At 37.1% G+C, this 23015-nt stretch overlaps 1 protein-coding gene across 2 annotated transcripts in view; it reads left to right on the top strand.

The window, feature by feature from the left end:
* The window catches only part of COL28A1 (collagen type XXVIII alpha 1 chain), a 183866-nt gene that overhangs the window by 79297 nt on the left and 81554 nt on the right, over positions 1-23015 (top strand). For both annotated transcript variants that reach the window (XM_031665297.1, XM_003896280.4), the window contains exons 17-25: positions 55-123; positions 1180-1248; positions 9216-9287; positions 10037-10105; positions 12831-12902; positions 16246-16314; positions 17235-17303; positions 20986-21054; positions 21148-21216. In XM_031665297.1, the coding sequence (XP_031521157.1) occupies positions 55-123; positions 1180-1248; positions 9216-9287; positions 10037-10105; positions 12831-12902; positions 16246-16314; positions 17235-17303; positions 20986-21054; positions 21148-21216 (627 nt within the window). The remainder of the gene's footprint in view (positions 1-54; positions 124-1179; positions 1249-9215; positions 9288-10036; positions 10106-12830; positions 12903-16245; positions 16315-17234; positions 17304-20985; positions 21055-21147; positions 21217-23015) is intronic.

Raw genomic sequence — 23015 nt, 5'->3', positions numbered from 1 at the left:
GATTTGAAACTACTTAATTTCACTAATACTATTTTATAAAATTTTATTTTAAAGGGAATCCAAGGTCCTATTGGTCCACCTGGTCCACAAGGGCCCCCAGGACAAGGCTTACCTGGTTCCAAGGTAACTTCGTAAATGAGAGCAGAGTTTAATATATCTATAGTATAATTGCTGTTTTCTAATCAGTGCCAGTGCATTTAGAAGACAGCAGATAGAATGAACTTAATCAGAGATCTCTACTTAATGCAAAATGTTACTGATATTCCTGACAATTTAGAAAATGTAATATGTATTCTTTATGCTTTAAGAAAGTTTTACTTACGCAATTTTCATTTGTTGTTTTCTTTGTTACTTTTACTTATGAGATCCTATTCTAGCAACTCAAGCAGTAATATTAACAGAGGCAACTAGTGATTATGTGTCTTTCTAGGTTGGCTAACTTTCATTCTCACCCCCACTCTGACAGTAGGTCCAACTACTAAAACCATAGCTAAAGAGATGGGATCAGAAATGACCTAACAAATAAAAATGTTTTATGTACTTGGGAATCAAACTATCTCATAGATTGGAACTATTATTTTTTCCTTGAGGAGGAGCATGGCACTTATTTAACTAGTTATCCTTAATATTGCTTCTAAGAATCATGAATCATTGTTAAATAAATAAAATGCTTCTCTGAGACTGCTCACCTTAGAACTCACTCCTTAGAGCTGTACGTGTGAGAAGCCCCTCAATGGAGCACTCTGACTATTCTTGAGAGTTTTGATTTGGAGCTTGTCCTTAAAAGCTCAAGTTGTGTTCTCTGCTTATGACATTGCTCTTGATCAGCAGTTACCTTGCCTTTTCCTGTGCCAATTTTAGTTGTTCTTGAATGCAGCTGCCTATCTTTTCCAGATACCCTCCACAAGGGGCTCCTTAAAAATCAATTCTGAATATGCTATATGGCCTATATTTTAAGTCAGACCATATATACATCAAATATTATATATATTTTTCATTTACATAGATTCCAAATCTGGTGCAAATCCATCCATCTGAAGGGATTTCAGGCAATATATATGAATTGAGCATATGAAACTGTTTTACTTTATTGATATAAGACAGGTTTTAGGAGATCAACAGCAGGAATATATTATTTTCACTTTGCTGCTGTATTAAAATACTCCCTTTTCTTACTAGGGAGAAGTAGGCCAAATGGGACCTACAGGCCCTCGAGGACCAGTGGGAATTGGAGTACAAGGTCCAAAGGTGAGTTGACTGCTGCTCAGAAGTGATATGATACTTTATTTAATATTATGTAAGGTTTCCTTTATATTTAATTGCAGTACAGACCCTGCATGTGTTATCTAATGCTATATTAACGGGCTCCTTTTACTTTTTAAGTGTGGCTACTACTACTGCAAAAGCTATAATTACATGTATGGCTTGCTTTATATTCCTCTTGGACAGTGCTGCTCTAAAATATATACTCCACTGGGGTGGCACTTTGTTTATCTTGGTTTATTATGGAATCCCCAGCTTTGGGGACATGATAGATTCTCAATAAATACTGCTGAATAAATGAACGAATACTTAGTTTGCCCTTCACAGTTTCTATAACTCATCCTGAAGTTATATAGGATCTAGAGAGCCATGTTGAGCACTCAACTTCACCATTGTTCTGTTGTTATTGTCATATTCTTACAAGCATTTGAGTATTAGAAGAATATGTAAGATGCAGGTCTAAGAAGAATATACATGTTACATATATAAGCATATCATTACAAAGGATAAAAATGTATTAATATAGTAATAGTAGCTGACATTTTTACATGGTTTCCATGTGCTACACAGTATACTAAGTGCCAAGTTTGACATATATGTTTATACATATATGTAATATATGCCTCTGTGTATGTATGTATACAAACATATTATGTTATATACATGTCAATGGCAGAGAGGCAATATACAATATAGTAAGGCTCAGCTGTTAGACTACCCAAGTTCAAATCTCAGTTCCACCACTTATGACATATGCAATCTTAAACTCACTTTAAAAAATGAAGTATGGTTCGGCCGGGGGTGGTGGCTCACGCCTGTAATCCCAGCACTTTGGGAGGCCGAGGTGGGTGGATCACGAGGTCAAGAGATTGAGACCATCCTGGCCAACACGGTGAAACCCCATCTCTACTAAAAATACAAAAAAATTAGCCGAGCATGGTGGTGGGCGCCTGTAGTCCCAGCTACTCAGGAGGCTGAGGCAGGAGAATGGCGTGAACCCAGGAGGCGGAGCTTGCAGTAAGCCTGGGTGGCAGAGCGAGACTCTGTCTCAAAAAAAAAAAAAAAAAAAAAAAAAAAAAAACATTAGCTGGGCATGGTGGTGTGTGCCTGTAGTCCCAGCTACTTAGGAGGCTGAGGCAGGAGAATTGCTTGAACCCAGGAGGCGGAGGTTGTAGTGAGCTGAGATTGCGCCACTGCACTCCAGCCTGGCGACAAAGTGAGACTCAGTCTTAAAAAACAAAAATGAAGTGTTTCAAATATATTCACCATATAGAGAACAATACAAAGAGCACCTATGTATTCCACAGCCCAGCTTTATCAAATGTTAACGTTTTACCACACTGACTCTAGACTTTTTAAAAGAAACATTGTAGGTGTGGCTGAAGGTCCCTGCTGGCACTCCCCAATCCCACTGCCCTCCCTTCTCTCCTCACACATAATCATTATCATGAATTTGGTGTTTATCATTATTTTGAAGTTTTTATAATTTCCTACATGTTTTTATCCGTAAAATATATATCGCTTTTTTTGTGTTCTTGAACTTTACGTGATATATCATTCTGCAATATATTTATAGTCAGCCTTACGTTTTATTTGTGCTTTTATATGCCACTAATTCATTGATATTAATCGTATTATAGTATTCCACTATATGAAAATATCTCATTTTATATTTATTCATCTTCATGTTGGTGGATATTTAAATTGCTTCTCATTCTTTTTGATTTTGCCAACAATGCTGCCACAAACATTCCATTTCCTTTTGTATAAGTTAGAGGACAAGTTTCTTGACTTGTAGAAGATAGACAGCTAGAGGTAGAATGGGAAGATCATAGAGCATGCGAGTCTTCAATTTTGATACTGTAAAAAATCTTGTCCAAAATGCTTGTGCCAGTTTACCTTCCTGCTAGCAATAGGTAATGGTGTTCCTTTCTCTAAATCTGTGCAAATGTGAAATGTGTACAAATGTCTCTTATTGTGTTATATAAACTGCAAATATCTTCTCCTAGGCTGTGACTTATTTTTTCCACTTACAGTACTTCTTAGTATACAGAAGTTTTAAATTCTGATATATTTCTATCCTTTTATGATTTGTGATTTTTGAATATTATTTTAAAACATTTCTTGACCTCAAATTCATAAAGATACTCTTATGCATTTTTTCTGAAATTTTTATTGTTTTGTTTTAAAAATTTAGGTATTTAACCCACACAGAATTTATTTTTGTGTGTGGGTCAATGTAGGGATCTATTTTTTATTACAATAAATAAGCAAGTACCCCAGAATCAGTTATTTAATAGTCCATCTTTACAACACTGATTTGCAGTACCACCTCTTTCATATATCAGGCTTCCATATTTTGAGCATCAGTGCCTGAGCTCTCCATTCTACTCGATTTTTCTATTTATATCTCTCAGTGCTATTACCTCCTTGTCTTGATTATAATAAATTTATAATATGTTCTGTCTTCTAAAAGGAAAAATACTCTCATCTTCTTTCTTGGTAATTATTGACTCTAAGATACATATTTTAGGGTTGGCTTGTCAAATTTAACAGGATACCACGTTTGGTTTGCACTAAATCTACAAATTAAATAGTAAGTCTTTCATACCACAGAGTAAAGCTCTAACTTTTCAAGAAAATATTTGTAATTTTTTCCATAAATGTCTTGTACTTTTTTAGTTAAATTTATTTCCAGATACCTTGCAGAAATTTTTGTAATTGTGAATTTTTTTCTACATCTTTTAACTAACTAGTATAGGTCTAGGTCTATAGGAGAAGGGTTTTTTTGTTGTTTGTTTTCTTTGTTTGTTTGTTTGTTTTGGCATGTTGATTTTGTATCCAGCCACCCTGTGAAATCTCTGTGGAATCTCTTGCTTTTTCAGTCTCTATGTACACAATCATATTGTCTGAAAATAAAGTTTTACCTATTCTTTTTTAGCTCTCCTTTTATTATTTTTTTGTCATTTTGTACTGCTAGGATCACTTGTACAATGTTTAAAAGAAATGACTTCAAAAGAAGTGCTTCTAAAATGTCACTTCTAAGTGTGACATTTGCTGAAAGTTTTTGATAGATACCCTTTATTAAGTTAAGGTAATTCCCTTCTTTTTTGGTTGTACCAAATGTTACTTATTAAATATAAATGATTACTGGATTTTATCAAATTATGCATCTACTAAGATAATTGTGTTGTTTTCCACTTTTAACTTCTTAATATGATACATTACAGTTACAGAGTTTTCACATGTCAAACCATCCTTGCATTCTTAAGATAAACTCAATTCATTATGTGTACTTTTTATGATGATCATTCAACTGACTAATCTTTTATTCAAGATTTTTCTTTTATTTTAATAACTATGTATTATCTAATTGGCATATAATAAATGCACATGTTTAAAGTATAAAATGCAATGTTTTGAGATATGTATATACCCTTGGAATCATCACTGCAATCAAGATGATAAGTATTTCTATAACCCTCAGAAGTTACCATCTGTCCTTCTATCCCTCTGTAACTTCTTGTATGTTCACTAATATGCTTTCCACAGATCTGCTTTCCAATTATCCACTAACCATTGACCTGTTTTTTGTCATCATAGATTAGTTTGCATTTTCTAGATTTTTATGGAATTATATACTTTATGATATTTTTCTGGCTTCTTTTAACTCAGCAAAATCATTTTAAGATCCATGTTGTAGCATATATATGAACAGTTCATTCCTCCATATTATGGAATACTATTGTATTATATGGATATGCCACAATTTGTTTATCCATTCACCTGTGGATAAAAATTTTGCTTTTTTCCAGATTTTGAATATTATAAATAAAGCTGTTATGAACATTTATATATGTGTTTGTATGGACATTTGTTTTTATTTTTCTTGAGTAAACACCTAGAAGTGAAATGGCTAGTCAGAAGGTAGGTATTCATTTAGCGTTCCAAGAAATTGCCAAATCAACTTCAAAAAAAAAAAAATCTTTGCTTATTATTTTTTCCGGTTACAGAATTAGAGTGTGCAGTTCCTTTATCTTCCTTTTAGTACTTTTAAGATGTTGTTCTATTGTCTTCTCTCTTGCATTGTTTCTGATGAGAAATCTGTTGTTATCCTTATATTTGTTTCTGTATGCAACATGTCTTTTTTCCTCTGGCTGCTTCTGAGATTTTCTCTACATCACTGGTTTTGAGTGGTGTGATTATAATGTCCCTTAGATATGTTTCTTGTGCTTGAAGTTAATTGATATTCTTGGTTACTGATATTCTTAGATCTATGGGTTATAGTTTTCAACAAATTTGGAAAATATTTGGCCAGTATTTCTTGAAATAGCACTTCCTCACCTGAGGAACTCCAGTTTTACTTATATTTGGATTTTATTCTTGTTTTGAGACAGAGTCTCACTCCCACCGAGGCTGAAGTGCAGTGGCATGCTCTTTACTCACTGCAACCTCTGCCTCCTGGATTCAAGTGATCCTATGCCTCAGCTTCCCACATAGCTGGGATTACAGGCATGCACCACTACTCCTGGCTAATTTTTGTATTTTTTAGTAGAGATGGGTTTTAATAATGTTGGCCAGGCTATTATTTGGATATTTCAGGTTATTTCACAGTTCACTGGTGCTCTGCTCATTCTTTTTCAGTCTCTTTTCTCTCTGTGTTTAATTTAGGATAGCTTTTATTGCTACATGTTTTAGTTCATTAATCTTTTCTTCCATGACACTAATAAGCTTTTAATTCTGTCCAGTGTTTTTTTATCTCATACATTGTAATTTTGAAATCTAAAATTTTAATTTGTATCCTTCATATATCTTCCATGTCTCTATTTAACATGGTTTAAATTTCCTCTGGTTTCTTGACTGTATGGAATATAGTGATAATAACTTTTAATGTTCTTACCTACTAATTCTAATGCTGGTTTTATTTCTGGGCAAGTTTCAATGGGGTTGATTTTTCTCAACACAAAGTGCTATATTTTTCAGCCTTTTTGAATGCCTATTTTTAAATTAAATATTATTATTAATATTAATATTTTTAAAGATGGGTCTTGCTATGTTGCCCAGGCTTGCTTTGAATTCTTGGGCTCAAGCTGTCTTCTTGCCTTAGCCTCCTGAGTAGTTGCGATTACAGGCATGTACCACTATGCCTGGCTGAGTAGTTTTTTATTGAATGCCCAACATTGTGAATTTTATCTTTTTGCATGTTGGATATTTTTGTATTCCTCTAATTTGAGCTTTGTTCTTGAATATTTTGTAGTTACTTGAAAACAGATTGACCCAGTTTGGTCTTGCATTTAAGTTTTATTAGGTAAGACTACAACAACATTTAGTCTAGGGTTAATTTTTCCCAGCTGTTGAGGTGAGACCCTTTTTAGAACTCCAATTTATGCCCTCAGAATTGTGAGGTTTTATTTCTTGAAAGTAAAAATAGGCAGTATTCCTGGTTCAAAGTCAGTTCTCTCTAATCTTTTAAGTTGGTTTTTTTCCTGGCCTTGGGTAGTTTCTTCATACACATGTACTGAACAGTACCCAACTGAATACTCAAAGTGGATACTCAGCAGATACTGATAGTTTTCTCTGTGTAACTCCTTCTGGTAATCTACTCTGTGATACCTTGGCTCATCCAGATACATGTTTGTCTCCTTAGAGAGATGCCTGAACTTTCCCTGGTTTCTCAATCCCTGCATTATGACTTGGAAACTTATACAGGCACTGGGGGAAATTAAAGCATTTGATTGGAAGCTTAAATTGCACTATATCTCATAGGGAGACTGGTCTATAATTTTGTTTTCTTGTCTTGCCATTGTATAATTTTTTTGAAAAGGCTTTATAAGCCTCATAAAATAAATTAGGTAGACTTCCCTCTTTTTCTATTTTTTTTTTTTTAGAACTGTTTATATAAGATAGGGAATAACTGTTCTTCAAAAGTTTAGAAGTTTGGTTGGTAAGTCTTGCTGTAAAACCAACTAAGCTTGTGATCTTGGAGGGAGACAAAGTAGAAACTTTTAATCACTGACTCAATTTATTTAATAGTATTGGTTTATCTAGCTTGTTCATTTCTTTTTACAGCATTTATATAATTCATATTTTTCTCAAAGATTATTATTTTTCAATACATTTTAAAAAATTTATCACCAATTTTCTATGACTTAAAAAAATTTTACTGTATTTATAGTTATATCTTTCTTTTTTAATATTGTTTATTGGTGTCTTTTAAAAAACCTAATCATTCCTATTAGAAATGTATTCACTTTTATTTGTTTTTAAAAAGGCATTACCAGCCAGGCATGGTGGCTCACGCTTGTAATCCCAGCACTTTGGGAGGCTGAGGCAGGCAGATCACCTGAGGTCAGGAGTTCGAGAACAGCCTGACCAACATGGAGAAACCCCGTCTCTACTAAAAATACAAAATTAGCCAGGTGTGATGACACATGCGTGTAATCCCAGCTACTTGGGAGGCTAAGGCAGGAGAATCACTTGAACCCGGGAGGCGGAGGTGGTAGTGAGCCGAGATCGCACCATTGAACTCCAGCCTGGGGAACAAGAGTGAAACTCCATCTCAAACAAATGAAAAAAAAAGGGCATTACCTTTTAGTTTTATGAATCTTCTCACTTTTTGTTTTCAAGTTTATTATTTTCTTCTCTCATCTTTATCATTCCATCTACTTAGTGTTAGATTTACGGTGCTTTTTTCCACTGGCTTGTTTAGGTTAGTTGAAGTTACTTCCAATTATTTTCCATTTTGTTGCTATTAATAAATGCCATAAAGATACTTTAAACTGTTTGAAAGTAGCATATTTTTTCCTGAACATTTTAGAGGATTTATTACTAATCATAAATTAACTTGAAAGCAAGTGGAATTACTGAATATTAGAGCTGGAAGTGGTATTAGGGCACAAATTTGTTATTTCACTTTTATATTAGTTTTCTAGAGCTGACATAAGAAAGTACTAGGAACTGAGTGGCTTAATACAACAGAAATTTATTGTCTCACAGTCCTAGAGGCTAGAAGTCCAAAATCAGTCTGCAGGGCTATGCTTCCTCCAAAACCTGTAAGGGAGAATGCTTCCTGGTCTCGTCTTAGCTTCTGGGGGTGCCTGTCAATCCTTGGCATGCCTTGCCTAGCAGATGCTCACTCTAGTCTTTGCCTCTCTTGTCACATGGTGCTCTCCCTATGTGTCTGTCTTCAGGAGGCATTTTCCTCTTCTTATAATACCCATTGTATTAGTCCATTCTGTCATTGCTTTAAATAACTACCTGAGACTAGGTAATTTATAAAGAAAATAGGTTTAGTTGACTTACAGTTCTGCAGGCTGCACAGGAAACATGATACTGGCATCTGCTTGGCTTTTGGGAGGCCTCAGGAAACTTGCAATCCTAGCAGAAGGTGAAGGGGAAGCAGGTACATCTTCACATGGAGCAGCAGGAGAGTGAGAGAGTGAAGGGGGGCGTACTACACACACATTTTTAAACAACCAGATCTCATGAGAACTCTATTATGAGAACGGCAAGGGGAAGGTCCACCCCCATAACTCGATCACCTCCTACCAGGCCCCTCCTCCAACACTTGGGATTACAATTCGGATAAGATTTGAGTGGGGACACAGAGCCAAATTATATCATCTATTATACTGAATTAGGGCCTCCTGTAATGACTTCATCTTAACTTGATTAAATCTGCAAAGACCGTGTTTCCAATTAAGGTTACATTCACAGGTACAAAGAGTTAGGACGTCAACATATCTTTTTGGGGTCACAATTCAGCCCATAAAAATTGAATCAAAAACTAAGGCTTAGGGATGTTAAGTAACTTCCAAAGATCAAATGGTTTAGTATTAATTACTAATCAGATTTCACGGAGGCTTTTCTCAGACACTAAAATACATCCAATTGCAAGTCCCTCAGATGGAGGTATGAACTTTTGGGAAATAAAATATTTGTTCATCCACCAGGGGGAGCCAGGCTCAGTAGGGCTCCCAGGACAACCAGGAGTACCAGGAGAAGATGGAGCTGCTGGGAAGAAGGTAAGACCAAGCTTTTCATATTACTGGAGTAGGAACTATTAAACCAAACTGATATCTTGGTCCCGCAGGAGTGCAAATCAAGCCATCCAGGACAAACTTAGTCTCTTTAAGAAAAAATATCTCACAATCCCAAATGTTCCTTTTCACTTATCCCTGAGAGAAGGAGGGGCCTACTCAAAGGCTGAGATAGTGTCTCACATCCTCTGCCTTCTCTCTGGTGTTTTGGTTATGGCCTAGTTTCTTCAGGATTTCTAGAAAGCACATTAATTTAAACTTAAGAGAAAGCCACTCCCCCCACCCCCCGCCAAGAGGAGAGTCTGTGAATGCATTCAGGAAATAAGGCTGTTGTAAAGATTTCCTGAAGTATTTTGAGTTGACATTTGAAATACTCATTTTTCAATAAAAGTAGCAAAAAACAGCAGGTGGAAAGGCTGAAGGTCTTCCCTGTTTTTTAAAAAATCTACCAAATGCGAATGAAAAGCCAAAGGAAAATGAGCTTATTACTTTGGAAATTGGCTGAGAAATTACTTTTTCATGATACTCCAGCTGCTCTGAGTTAAACTGGAGTTTGATGTTACTTTATTTCAAGTTTATAAACTTCCAAATTGATTGTGAGACTAGAGTGAAGGTATGGTGTGTTTTGGAGAGTCTCAGCTGAATCCACTGGTGATAAAAGGAGACAAGGTGGGATGATACATACAGTCTGTCTACTGGAGGGTCACCTAAGACATCAGTGTCATTTTCTCTAGGGAGAAGCGGGGCTTCCAGGAGCAAGAGGCCCAGAGGGATCACCTGGAAAAGGACAGCCTGGCCCCAAGGTATGGAAATGACAGTGTTGGAGGAAGCAGCCTGTGTTCTGGTCCTCATACTGAGGAGCCAACTTAGAAGAAATTTGATTGTTATTCTTACTATGTCAAATGTGTTTATATCTGGCTTAAAAGTATGAATACTATCTTGCAAGATTTTGGAAGACAGCAAGCATAAATGATTCATTTTTATTTTCCTAACATCTATTGTAAGACCCAGCATAGAGAGGAGTTCAACACACGTTTTCTCAATAAATGGTCAGATTGACATTTAAAAAATACATAGGAAGGAAAAGAAGCCTTGAAATACATCATTGAGATTTGACAGTCCATAAATTTTCTTTATTTATAAAATCTCACGCAATAATAAGAAATATCACTTTATTAAATGGCCATTTCACTTCACAACTTGGCATAAATTTATTTTAAACTCTGTAGAAATGCTAGTTGAATAACATTTTTATATATTAAGATGAGACTATATAAATTCATCAATAGGATAAGACCACTAGTGACATAACCTATAGCCTCTAAGGTTCCAGGTCTTCCTGCAATTTTTTTTTTGTTTTTTTTGAGATGGAGTCTCACTCTGTTGCCCAGGCTGGAGTGCAGTGGCACGATCTCGGCTTACTGCAACCTCCGCCTCCCAGGTTCAAGCGATTCTCCTGCCTCAGCCTCCTGAGCAGCTGGGACTACAGGCATATGCCACCACACCCAGCTAATTTTTGTATTTTTAGTAGAGATGGGGTTTCACCCTATTGGCCAGGCTGGTCTGGAACTCCTGACCTCACGATCCTCCTGCCTCAGCCTCCCGAAGTGCTGGGATTATGGGTATGAGCCACTGCACCTGGACTTCTTTCTATTTTTATGTGCAGTTATCAATTCCCATGTAAAGATTCTTATGGATTATATACAAGTCAAGTAAAAATAAAATTTGTATATATATTAGTGTTCTATTCATAATTCTACTAAAATAGTAATTGATGTCTTGTGAACATACTCACTAAAATTGAATCTTTAATCTTAAATGTGAAGATATGAAATTTAAATATATTTGTAGGCTTTTAAACATTTTCATTTATTGATTTGCCAGTCTCAGGGATCCTTTTTGGGTGAGGTGGAGGGGATAACATCATCATGCAAAATACACTGTTAGAAATGCCGATCTGCTAACATTCAGGAGAACTGTTGTTTTTAGGATGTGCTTTTGGAAAATAGTCGCTTAGAGTTAATAACTGAAGCCGTGAGAATGAACAATGTCTCTAAGGAAGGGAGTTGAGGTTTAAGCCCCACATTGTGAGGTAGCTGGAGAACGAGCACTCAACAGAATAAGCAGAGTGGTAGCATGTTAGGGATACCGAGGAGAAAGGATTTCAAGATGAAAGCAATGGGTGGTATCAGATGCCACCAATAAAGCAAGGAGACTGTGCATTGGAAAGAGAGGCTACTGGATTTGTGGCTTGAGGTGACTTGTGGCTTATGGAAGGCTATTGGAGAAGAGTTGTAGGAACATGCTACATAGCCCAGGTATACCATGGTTCAGTGTTGGCGATTTATTACATGTAATTGGGTTCCTGCTGTTCATTTCTGGGGTGATTTAGGTCAATAACCTAAATTAGTGGTAGTGGAGGGAAGAAAATAAATAGTTGTGGTTGAATTGTCTCTACTGGTAAGTGATAATGATATAAGATAATTAGACATTCAACTTTGTTTTTTTTTTTTAAACACTGGTGTCACTGCTTTCCATTAGTGTGGACCATGGAAACCTCTGTGGATTCTACAGGAGGTCACCTCTTCTTAGTAAAGTGCCTACTTTGCTGATGACCCTAGTATAGTCCAGTGATTCTCAAAGTGTGGTCCCTTGAACCAGCAGCATCAGCATCACCTGGGAATATTAAAAATGCAAATACTTGGATCTCAGTGCAGAAGTACGAAATCAGAAACTCTGGGTGGAGGGCCCAGCAATCTGTGTTCTAACAAGCCCTCCAGGTGATTCTGTTGCTCAACCTTAAAAATCATGGTATAGTCATTTATATTATAAATGTTTAAATAGCCTCAGCGCAGACCATGAGGAATTTTTCATTTGTTGAGCTATGTGCATCCCTGGATATGGTGCCTTGCAGTTGAACCCTAGTTGAAAGATAGTTTTGAAGGTAAAGGAATTCTTTTGGGGGAGCACAGTTTTACACAATCATGCTGGAGAACAGCCAGCAGTCAGTTCCTAGCTCTGCCCCAGGTTAATGCTAAAGCATCTTCCTGCCAATAAAACTCTTGGTCTCTTTTGGGGGAAAGAATTAGACTCCCCAGTGAGGAAGAAATAGGGCTGTGATTTTTAAAATGTCTCATTTCATGTTTTAAACCTGAAATAGAAAAATTGAAAAACAGCATGAAAAAGCATAGATAGTTCTCATTTCTGAAACTGTGAATGTCTCAGAACCACCTGTTAGTAGACCAAGGGTGCAAAGGAACTATAAATTCAAATAAAAGTTCCAAAAGAAAGATACAAAACTTCGATTTTTGAAAAACAGCAAATCACATTGAATAAATGGTAAAGGCTGAACAATCTGAAGTCATCTGATCTCCTCAAGAACATTGACGAATCCTGTGCAACTGAGCTGTGCTCAGGGCACACCACTTTAAAATTGGTATTAGGTGAGAATCTGGCTCCGCTATGGTCCTTACTAGGTTAGGGGAGGTTGCTAATACAATATTTATATTTTTATAATTATTTTATTAGGGTGATGAAGGCAAGAAAGGGAGCAAAGGAAATCAAGGACAGAGGGGACTTCCAGGGCCCGAAGGACCAAAGGTATGTTTCTTGTATTCTGACTTATGCTTTGAGGAGTTTGTATTTGTGTCTGGTTTCAATAGAGTATTAGATTTCCACTGAAAATTGGATTCTTTGTTTCCTTCCCAACAAATACAAAAGAAAAACCCCAAAATAAAAAACCATAGAAAACATACTATTCCCAGACTACAAAGAATGGAATAGATTGCATAAAATATGTAATACTCATAGAAATACATATGTTTCTAATTTGTCTGTCAGTCCTCTAGTAACAACCAAATACTCAGAAGTTGGGATATAATTGGGACCATAGGAGATATCAGTTCTTCACAATCTTGCTTTGCTAAACAACCCAAAAGCCTGAGACTGACAGGCAGCACAGTGATGATGAAGGCTTTTCTTCAGAAGGCTGATTGCCTCCTGCTGTGCCGTGACCCTTTTGGAGCCAGTCACTTCAATTATAGAAAGAAGATAATGATATGTTCTATTTCACGGGGTTGTTGTGAAGACTAAAAGTTAATAAAGCACTTAGCACATTTCCTTGTATATAGTAAGTGTTGAATACATCGAATTATTTGGAGAAAAAAATCAATATGGTGAAATGGGAAGCAGGGGATCTGTGTCCTGGTAAATTCACTTCTGCTGACGAAGAAGTGAAGGGGATTGTGAGGTGAGCAATTAAGTATGTGTCCTGACTAAGCCTCAGAGACCCACCATTAAGGTCATTTGAATGTGTCAGGAAACAGAAACCACAAACCTAAGAGAATTCATATGTCTAGGAAGATACTAATTGTAAGAAAGAGACAAGGAGTATGTTTTAGGAACAGATGATTAAAAAGCACATTTTTAAAAAATGGTGCTGACTAGATCAGATCAGATACAAAACAAAACGTCACCTGTACACCAGTGACTCTTAAACTTTGGTGTCCGTTCAGTGTCCATCGGTATCACCTGGGGATGATTACAAATCCAGATTTTTTGTTACCATCCTCAGCTATCTGGATTCAGCAGGTGAGTGGGCCCAGGAATCTGTGCTTCTCAAGTAAATGCCCCGTGCTGCAGGGAGTTCAAGAAGCACATTATGAAAAGTGCCACTAAGAAACAAATGTGTTGTATTAGTATTAATAACAAATTAGTCTTTATGTCCTACTCTATTTCAAAGTGAACATTTTTCTGTGTTTTGAAATAAAGCTGTTTTTAAAGATGAAGGTGAAGAATTGCCATATGTTAAGGCATAATCACCCCTTACTACAGGGTATTTAAAATAATTGCATACTTTCCATGATACTTTTCATATTATAAAAGTAATTGGCCTCTTTTTAAAAAAAAAAAAAAAAAAAGAAATAAAACAAATTAAATCTAGAGACATAATTTTGCTTTTCCTTTGGTTTCAGTGAAGGACTTTAATAGGTTCATGTTCTGTGCCTTTGTCAAAGGCAAAGGGGTTTTATGTGTTTCCGAATTCTTGTCGTGTCCTATGCCATTGCCTTCCAGGTTTGGATTTAAGGACTGGCACATACATGCCGTAGCATGAATTGGGTCTCGGTGGGCCAGTGTGCTCAGCTTGTTGGTTGTATTGTCTAATCAATACAGCGGGAGGCGTCAGCTCTGCAGACGAACACAGCCCGGGGCAGGAGTCATCACTAGTGAATCTGACTGATGGAGTCCCTGCTGGAGGAAGCAGGATGACTGAATAGGAAGCTCATGTGATTGAATTTTCAGAGGACGTGAGTCAGGCAGACGCAGGATTAGTCAGCAGTCTGAGAACCTAGAGGGTCATGTTTAGACATAGCATAGAAATAGCTCATTCTCCACGACTCATCTCCACAGTGTTTTGTTTGTTTGTTTTGGTAAAGGTCCAAATAGTAAATATTTTAGGTCCTGTGGCCCAAGAGGCAAAATGGAAGATATTATGTAGTTACTTGTATAATGACCACTTGAAAATGTGAAAGCTGTTCATAGCTCAAGGCTGTACAAACAAGTGGGTGGGCGGATTTGGCCCACCTACTGTAGAGAAGTAGTTTTCAAACTGTTTTGATTATAAACCCCTCCAGTAAAATTTTGATCACATGCCACAGATTTTTAATTTTTTAATTGTAATTTTTATTAATAAGCTATCATACTAATATGTTATGAATTTATATAAACAATTGAAATTTTAATAGATGAGATAAAAACATAGAGACAAGTTGTAATATTTTCTTATATCCCAGTGGGTCATTTGGAACACCTTGTGGTGTGCATTGACAATTGCTCTGGAATAGTGTTTTTACCAGGGGTGCTTCATGAAAATTCATAATCCTGGGCACCGACCTCTAGATCTGTTGAATCAGAATCTCTGGAGTTTGAACCCAGAACTGTGCATTACCAAACTTTCCTGATAATTCCTTTGCTATCTGAAATTTGAGAATCACTTGTCTAGATCCAGATGGAACAGAAGAATTACCTGTTGCTCCAGATTGAGTCTTTGAGACTGTAAATATTAGACATCTCCCCCCCCCAATGTTTACAATTTTCTATTAAAAATGTCATTTTTAAAAATCATAGGGGTTCTTTTTTTTGTTTTCTATTTTTTTTTTTTTTTTTGAGACAGTGATTTTCTGTTGCTCAGGCTGGAGTGCAGTGGTGCGATCTCAGCTCACTGCAACCTTGAGTGATTTTCCTGCCTCAGCCTCTTGAGTAGCTAGGATTACAGGCACACACCACTATGTCCGGCTAATTTCAGCTATTTTTTTTTTTTTTTTTTTTGTATTTTTAGTAGCGATGGGGTTTTGTCATGTTGGCCAGGCTGGCTTCAAAACTCCTTACCTCAAGTGATCCCCCGACCTCGGCCTCCCAAAGTGTTGGGATTACAGGTGTGAGCCACCACACCCAGCCCATAGGGGTTCTACTTCTTAAAAAGGATGTGAGATAACATAGAATGGAAGACTAATACCTTTGGTCATTAAAATAAAACAACAAAGAAAAAAGTTATAACCTAGAAGTACACCCTAAAACATTTGCTGAAGATAATTGCTATATTGAAAAAAAAAATTCTCTCCGAGCTTCCCAGCATACAACACAAAAGGGAAGCACCATGAATTGCATAATTTTTATTAGCTAATAAAAGGATGCACAAGAGATAAAATTTTCCTAACATTCAGTTATTAATTGAACATAGTTATTTAAAAGCACTGAAATCTTACTGGTCAATAACTTTAGCAGTGGTTTACAAAGGATGCTCAAATTATTTTCACATTGGTCTTTGAAACAGACAGAGGTCATAATATAATTTAAAAATCTGCAGACATTTCTATACGTTTATTATTGTCTCTATATGTGGTTTCTCTGCTTGAAATGTAGTGAGCATTTTGCTCTTTTTAAGGGTGAACCGGGCATTATGGGCCCTTTTGGAATGCCTGGAACATCAATTCCCGGACCACCTGGGCCAAAGGTATATATTCCTGGGAATTATTTTCTTTTTCTTGACCCTTTGGCAGTTGGAGAAAAAAAATCATGATATCAGTGAACTAGAATTTTAGTTTTGGAAGAGCCTTAGAAATGACTCAGTTTAACTCTGAAACTTCACAGATAAGCAAACTACAGCCAGCAGCAGAGTTAGGACTAGAAACCAGATTTGTGCTCCTGGTCCCAAGCTTGTCACTTTCCCCTTCATTACGTCTTCCAAACCCTAACCTCCAGTACAGGCAAGAATTTAGAACATATATTCAGAAGAATCTACCAGGATTTGTAATTGAAGAGTTTAGCAGAAGATATATCCACTCAGGTTGGTTGGTTTTGCTTTTTGAAACAGAGTCTCACTTAGTTCCCCAGGTTGGAGTGCAGTGGTGCAATCTTGGCTCACTGCAACCTCCACTTCTGGGCTCAAGTGATTCTCCTGCCTCAGCCCCCCAAATAGCTGGGATTACAGATATACCACCATGCCTGGCTAATTTTTGTACTTTTAGTAGAGATGGGGTTTTGCCATGTTGGCTAGGCTGGTCTCGAACTCCTGGATTCAAGTGACCCGCCTGCCTTGGCCTCCCAAAGTGTTGGAATTATAGGTGTGAGCCACTGAGCCTGGCCTTCACTCAGTTTTAAGAGCATTCCCAGCCAATCTTAAAGTCTAAATATTTGAGTCTGAACTGCCACATATTATTTCAATGAACTTTCTCCTAACAACAGTAATAGTCTTTGCTGACAGGTGTTATTTACTTAGGATTTGAAATTCCCCTCAAATATTAAATATACTCTCTCAAGGTCTGAGATGGACAGATTAAACTCTTTACAGAGTGGCCAATGCTTTTTTTTGCTATGTGTGCTTGTGATTTCTTGCACAACTGTAGCCTGTGAAATGTCATTTGAAATGTACAGGGAGATAGAGGAGGACCTGGGATACCTGGATTTAAAGGAGAACCCGGACTTTCTATTCGAGGACCAAAGGTATGCTTTATTCATGTTCTTTTTGTTTTTCTGTATCTGAAGTAAACAAAGCTAGATTTAATCCATAAGTTGATTTTTCAACTTGCAAAGTTTCTACATTGATGAACTAAAATGTAAGAATATAGCTATTCCCTTTTATTAAAAAAAGCAAGCAATCACGTAGTTTATTTTTCATACTTGTGGGGAAAAGTAGCTTTTATGGTTAAATTTTTGCTGATTAGACAATTGTTTGAAAATGCTCTTTTGCACTGTCTGTGATACAAGGGATTAAATGGCCTCTGGCCTCTTCATTTACGTATTAATTGCCGAAGTATCTGTTCTGCAAAACATTGTCCAAAAAAACGTGTGCTTGGAAGCTTCACTGAATAAAAATTTCCTGCTTTGATTATTTATCCTTTTGAGTTATTTCAAAGGGAAATATAAATAATAAGAAACCAGGTTTCTGTAATCATATCTGGTTTTTCATGGCAACAAAACACCCTTTTCCCTCCTCACACTATACCCAGCACCACAGCAAAATTTAGCATTTATAACATTCCTAGGTGTCAACCAGGATCTCTGTTTGTGAGGACAAGCTTCAGGGCCCCATCATTAGCACTTTTAAAATCAACAGCATGTTGTTACGTAGCTTTGAAACTTGCTTATATTCTCCCATATTAAGTTGTCTTATCTAGATAAAAGGGTTCAAGTACTAAACTGATGACCTTCAAAGTTAAAAGAAGAAAACATGGAGTCATTTTTAAAATAAAATATGATGCAAAACTTGTTGTATAAATCTGACATAAATTGTAGTGGTTCTTGTTAAAAGCAAAGGCAGAACCTTGAGCCTCCCCTGTTCTTACTGCTTTAATAGTCATCCCTGCTAGAGTGACAGTTGCCCTAGTTTGCCCAGGATTGAAGGGGGTCCTGGAACACATGACTTTCAGGGCTAAAACTGGGAAAATCTTGGGCAAACTTGGACGAATTGTTCATCTACTTCCCCCAGATCCCAAGGTAACCCAAACTATGTAGACCACTCTCTTTAGAAACACAAGCTATATAGACAGCTCATGGAGACAATAGCAAATTTTCTAATGTGAAAACTACAGATATGACCTTGATTAGTTATATTTCCATGACAATTTTGATAGATTGAAGCTATGTATTCACAATCTATGATTTATACATCTCTCTCTACTTATCCTTCTATTTGCAATAGGAATCTAATCCAATTAAATGTGCTGCTAGAGTTTATAGGCCCCACCTGTTTTCTGCTGCTGATTATTAGGCATTATAGGTGATGGTACTTAAAGATATTTGCCTCTTCACCCAAGCCTTTTGCTACTCTCCTGGACTCTAATGATACTCTCTCTGTCGTTCTTCCCTAGTTCATTAGTTTTTCAGTTTTTGGAGGGTCATACACGACTTTGAATGTCTGATGGAAATTTTAGCACATTAATTTCATTTTGTGTAATACTTCAGGGGTCTCCCAGATGCCCCCTAAAGCTGATTTCAAAATACTAGGTTTCCATTTTTGCCCTAATTTCTAATGAATGAGAGAAACACTTTGAAGTAAATAACTCTGTAGGACATTTCCTTGAATCCAGTGCAGAAAAGCCAAGTGGCAACATTCCATCTATAAAAATATGGTAAGGAGTCCAAAATAAAAACCTGCTCCTCCTCTTGCTCCTTGATATTTCCTATTAATAACAGAAGTAACAAGCTACCTGAGATTTTTGCAGGAGCGAGGACAAAGATCTCTATGAAAAGGATGTTTGTAAACTGTGAGTGTTTTAATGGTTTTCCCCTCCACTGTGGTTGTCAGACTTTAAACAAGAGCAGCTGCTGATAATTTGTTGTAAGTTTGGACCGTAGAAATAAAAACTGAAAAGTAAATTTTGATTCCAATTTTCTTTTCCTTTTAACTCAACCAGGGATCCGTTACTGCTTTATTTTGTTGTTGGGCCTCTCCTTGTGTAAACATGGAGATAAGTGGAAAACTTATTTTGGGACAAGTTTCATATGAGAATGTTTAGAGCTTCAACCTTAAATGTAATTGGAATAGCATAAAAAATTGGTTCTGAGAAGTGACAAGTTCCCTGTAGTTGGAATACACCAAAATGTACCATCCTGAAGACTATGGGCTTCCTTTCTCTCATTCAACTTTAAAAAATCACCTTGAGTTTTTGTTGATAATGAATTGTATGTTAAATTTTTGTAAGTGGCCACATATTTCCTAAAGATAATCATTCTTAAGAAGGTTAGCCACATAAAACAGCCTTTTAGATTTAATACGAAATAACAGCTGTTGCATTCATGGTCTTTAAAATAAAGTTTCTGATTGCTTAAAGAGTATGTAAAATTTTTTCCCCTGTTCCCAATCAATTACTCATTTACTGGGGTATAGTTGAGAATAGTTTTTGGGAGTTGGACTTTGGGCACTATTTTCACTTGGAATAATGGTAATTTGATCTCCGAGTTTGCTTGCATATAAGGAAAGTTCTTAAGAGTCCTGATACTTTCTTTCTCCATTCTTGGAAAACAAAGGTCTGCCTGTTGTTAGAGTTTCCTCCCAATATAAAGAAAAACCATAAATATTTTAAAACATGAGTAGCTCTTTATCAAAACAAGGACTGCATATTGACAAGGGCTGTTGTAAGCATTATCAACCAGTAACAGATAGGTGGAATGTGTTGTAAAAAGAAGTATTACAGGTTTTAAATATAAGCGTAATGGACTTGCAGGTAATCTTTTTTTTTTTTTTTTTTTGAGACAGAGTCTCGCTCTGTCGCGCAGGCTAGAGCACAGTGGCACAATCTCTGCTCACTGCAGCCTCAGCCTCCCGGGTTCAAGCGATTCTCCTGCCTCAGTCTCCCAAGTAGCTAGGATTACAGGCGCCCCGCCACCAAGCCCAGCTAATTTTTGTATTTTTAGTAAAGACGGGGTTTCACTATGTTGGCCAGACTGATCTTGAACTCCTGACCTAGTGATCTGCCCGTCTCAGCTTCCCAAAGTGCTGGGGATTACAGGTGTGAGCCACTGCACCTGGTCACTTGTAGGTAATCTTCTAAAAGATCCTTCTTAATTTTTTTCTCTCCCCTCATTTTACTTTAGTCAGAAATCTTTCTGATTTCTGTTTGTGAGAGAGTTATAAGTCTTAGAAAACTCTATTGTACAAAGGACAATAATCACCCCTCCCTGCTCTTTCTGTAGGAGACTAGGAGCTGCTACTAAAAGTTTTTGATGCCTAAGGTCATCACTGTAAAACAATATTTACAACTTTTCCCTAGGTCTCAAGATAGGAATCACAAACCCTGTCCCTTCATAACTTGTTTTAGAAAAATTAATATGTTTTTATTTTCATCTGGGTTTATTCCCTGTATAATTCAGTCTCCATTAATGAAGACAATAGATTTAACACAACAATAGGAAACTGTAGTTATTCCACACTCAAAATTTTGCTATGTATTCTTTTCTACTCTTCTCACATTGTACTTAATAAATTTTATTTTTTATACGTCTTCTTGATTTATGAGGCACTAAAACTTTATAATTTTAAAAATTAAAATATTAGCAATAAGTCATTTTCTAACTCCTGGGTTAGAAATCCACTGTTGGCGTATTGAGTTGATTTTATACTTAAGTTTAACCAGATGTTTTATAGTTGAGTCTCATGACATCACTGATGTTGGAATTTACTCAGGGTGTCCAAGGCCCTCGGGGACCAGTGGGTGCTCCAGGACTCAAAGGTGATGGCTATCCTGGTGTGCCTGTAAGTGGGACATTTTTTTCTTCCCTCCCTCCCTCCTTTTTGAGAGTTGCATACGACAAGGATGCTCACTCCTCCCTTACTATATCATCTCAGGGACCTCGTGGATTACCAGGACCCCCTGGGCCGATGGGTTTACGTGGAGTGGGAGACACTGGAGCAAAGGTAAGACTTTAAAGTAGGCAACATACTAGCTTCTAAGAGTGTGCCTATAGGTAGGTGACTTTGGTAAAGATAAAATTTTTTTATCAGCTAGAAGAATTGAGGTGTCTGAAATAATTAATAAGGTTATTTGCCCTTATCTATAGACTTCCCAGGGAACTAACCTGAACATGTAGACTAACTTTATGGTTTGGCTCCTCCTTCTCTGATAGCAACTCACGTTCCTTTGCTGCTTCCTCTCCTTATACCAAGATCAGAGTTCAAGTCAAAGATCTCCTCTCTCCTCTAGCCATATTCTTTCCCTAGGTACTCTCATCCAACCCCATGGCTTTAACCACTGTCCACACACTGATGGCTTCCAAATACCTATATTTTCTCCCTTAAGATATGGTTTCATGTATATAATTTCTTACCATGTATCCCCTCTTGGGCTTCTCACAAATATCTCTAATGTAAAATAACCCAAAATAAAATCCTTGATTTTTGCCCCATAACCCTGCAAATGGCTCTCCCAAGCTCAAGCCAGAAGGACTAAGCACCATGCTTTGTTCCTTCCTTTCCCTCTCGTTCCTCCACACCTAGTCCTTTGGTAAATCCTGTCAGTGCCACCACCAAAATATATCTCAACTCTGGCTCCTTTTTTCTTTCTGCTTCTGCCAGGCAGACTATGTCATCTTTTATGTGGGCTGTAAAAATAGCCTCTTCATTGGTCTTCTCTCTGTTCCACCTCTGTCCTCCAATAACTTAGCAGGAAGCGTGGTCTTCTAAAACCATAAATCAGAGTGTATACCATTCCTTCCTAGAAACACCTTGGTGGCTTCTCTTTCAGACTGTGAACACTTCCCATGGCCTTGAAGGCCCTTCATGCCCAGATCGCAGCTTCTGTCTTTTCTCCCCGGCTGCTACATTCAGCCAAAATGGCCTGCCCTACTTCAGCTCATTCCTGCATCAGGGACTTGCCAGGATGACTGATTGTTAAAAGCTTAGTTCAATTCTCACCTCCCCGACCACCCATAGAAAAAGCATTAGTATCCCAACCCCTCTGTATGTTTTCCATATAGCGTGTATCACTTTCTGAGATCATCTTGCTCATTTATTCCTCTGCATATTCCATGAGAGTAAAGGTTTTCCTGGAGGCAGGCTTTTTGCTTTGTTCCCTCCTAACTTCGTGTCACCAGAACTAGGTGTACCATTCAATAGGAGCTCTATAACCTGTTGAATGAATGGAAAATGAATAAATGATCAATATTACCCTAAAGGGAGAATTTTTCCTTTGAAATATATCTCCTTAGTTTTTTGAATGTTTCCAGGTCATTAGAGAGAAAAGATGTTGTATGTGCTTAATGCCAACTTCTCCTCTTGGTATTTGCCCCTGCCACAAAATTTAGAAGTGCCTCTTTGCCCTCTCCCAGGTAGAATAAAAGATTGGAGACCCATGGCACTAAATTTCATCTTTAAAAGGGAATCTTGATAGCTGCCTCATCTCTGCTTCTGGGGGTAATGTTGAGAGTCCAGTGAGGATGTATCTGGAAGTGCTGTGTACACTGTACAGAGAGGACAAACCCGAGGTGCTTCAATGAAGGATCTGGCTTGGTCTGACTGAGGACTACATCAGATCCTTGAATAAGCCTCAACAGTATCAATAAACTGCACCGAATTTGGGTACTGATGTATTCTTTTTTCTTTAAACCATAGCACCTGTCAAAATCCTAAAATAAAAAAAAGTAGAAAGAGAAATTCAATAGGTAAACCTCATATTTTATGTGGTCAGTGAAACAATGGTAAAAACTTGTATATTGAAT

Source organism: Papio anubis, chromosome 4 (genome assembly GCF_008728515.1).
Source record: "Papio anubis isolate 15944 chromosome 4, Panubis1.0, whole genome shotgun sequence".
Lineage (NCBI taxonomy): Eukaryota > Metazoa > Chordata > Mammalia > Primates > Cercopithecidae > Papio > Papio anubis.
The sequence above is the reverse complement of the archived record's forward strand: the minus strand, read 5'-3'. Positions and strand labels throughout refer to the sequence as shown.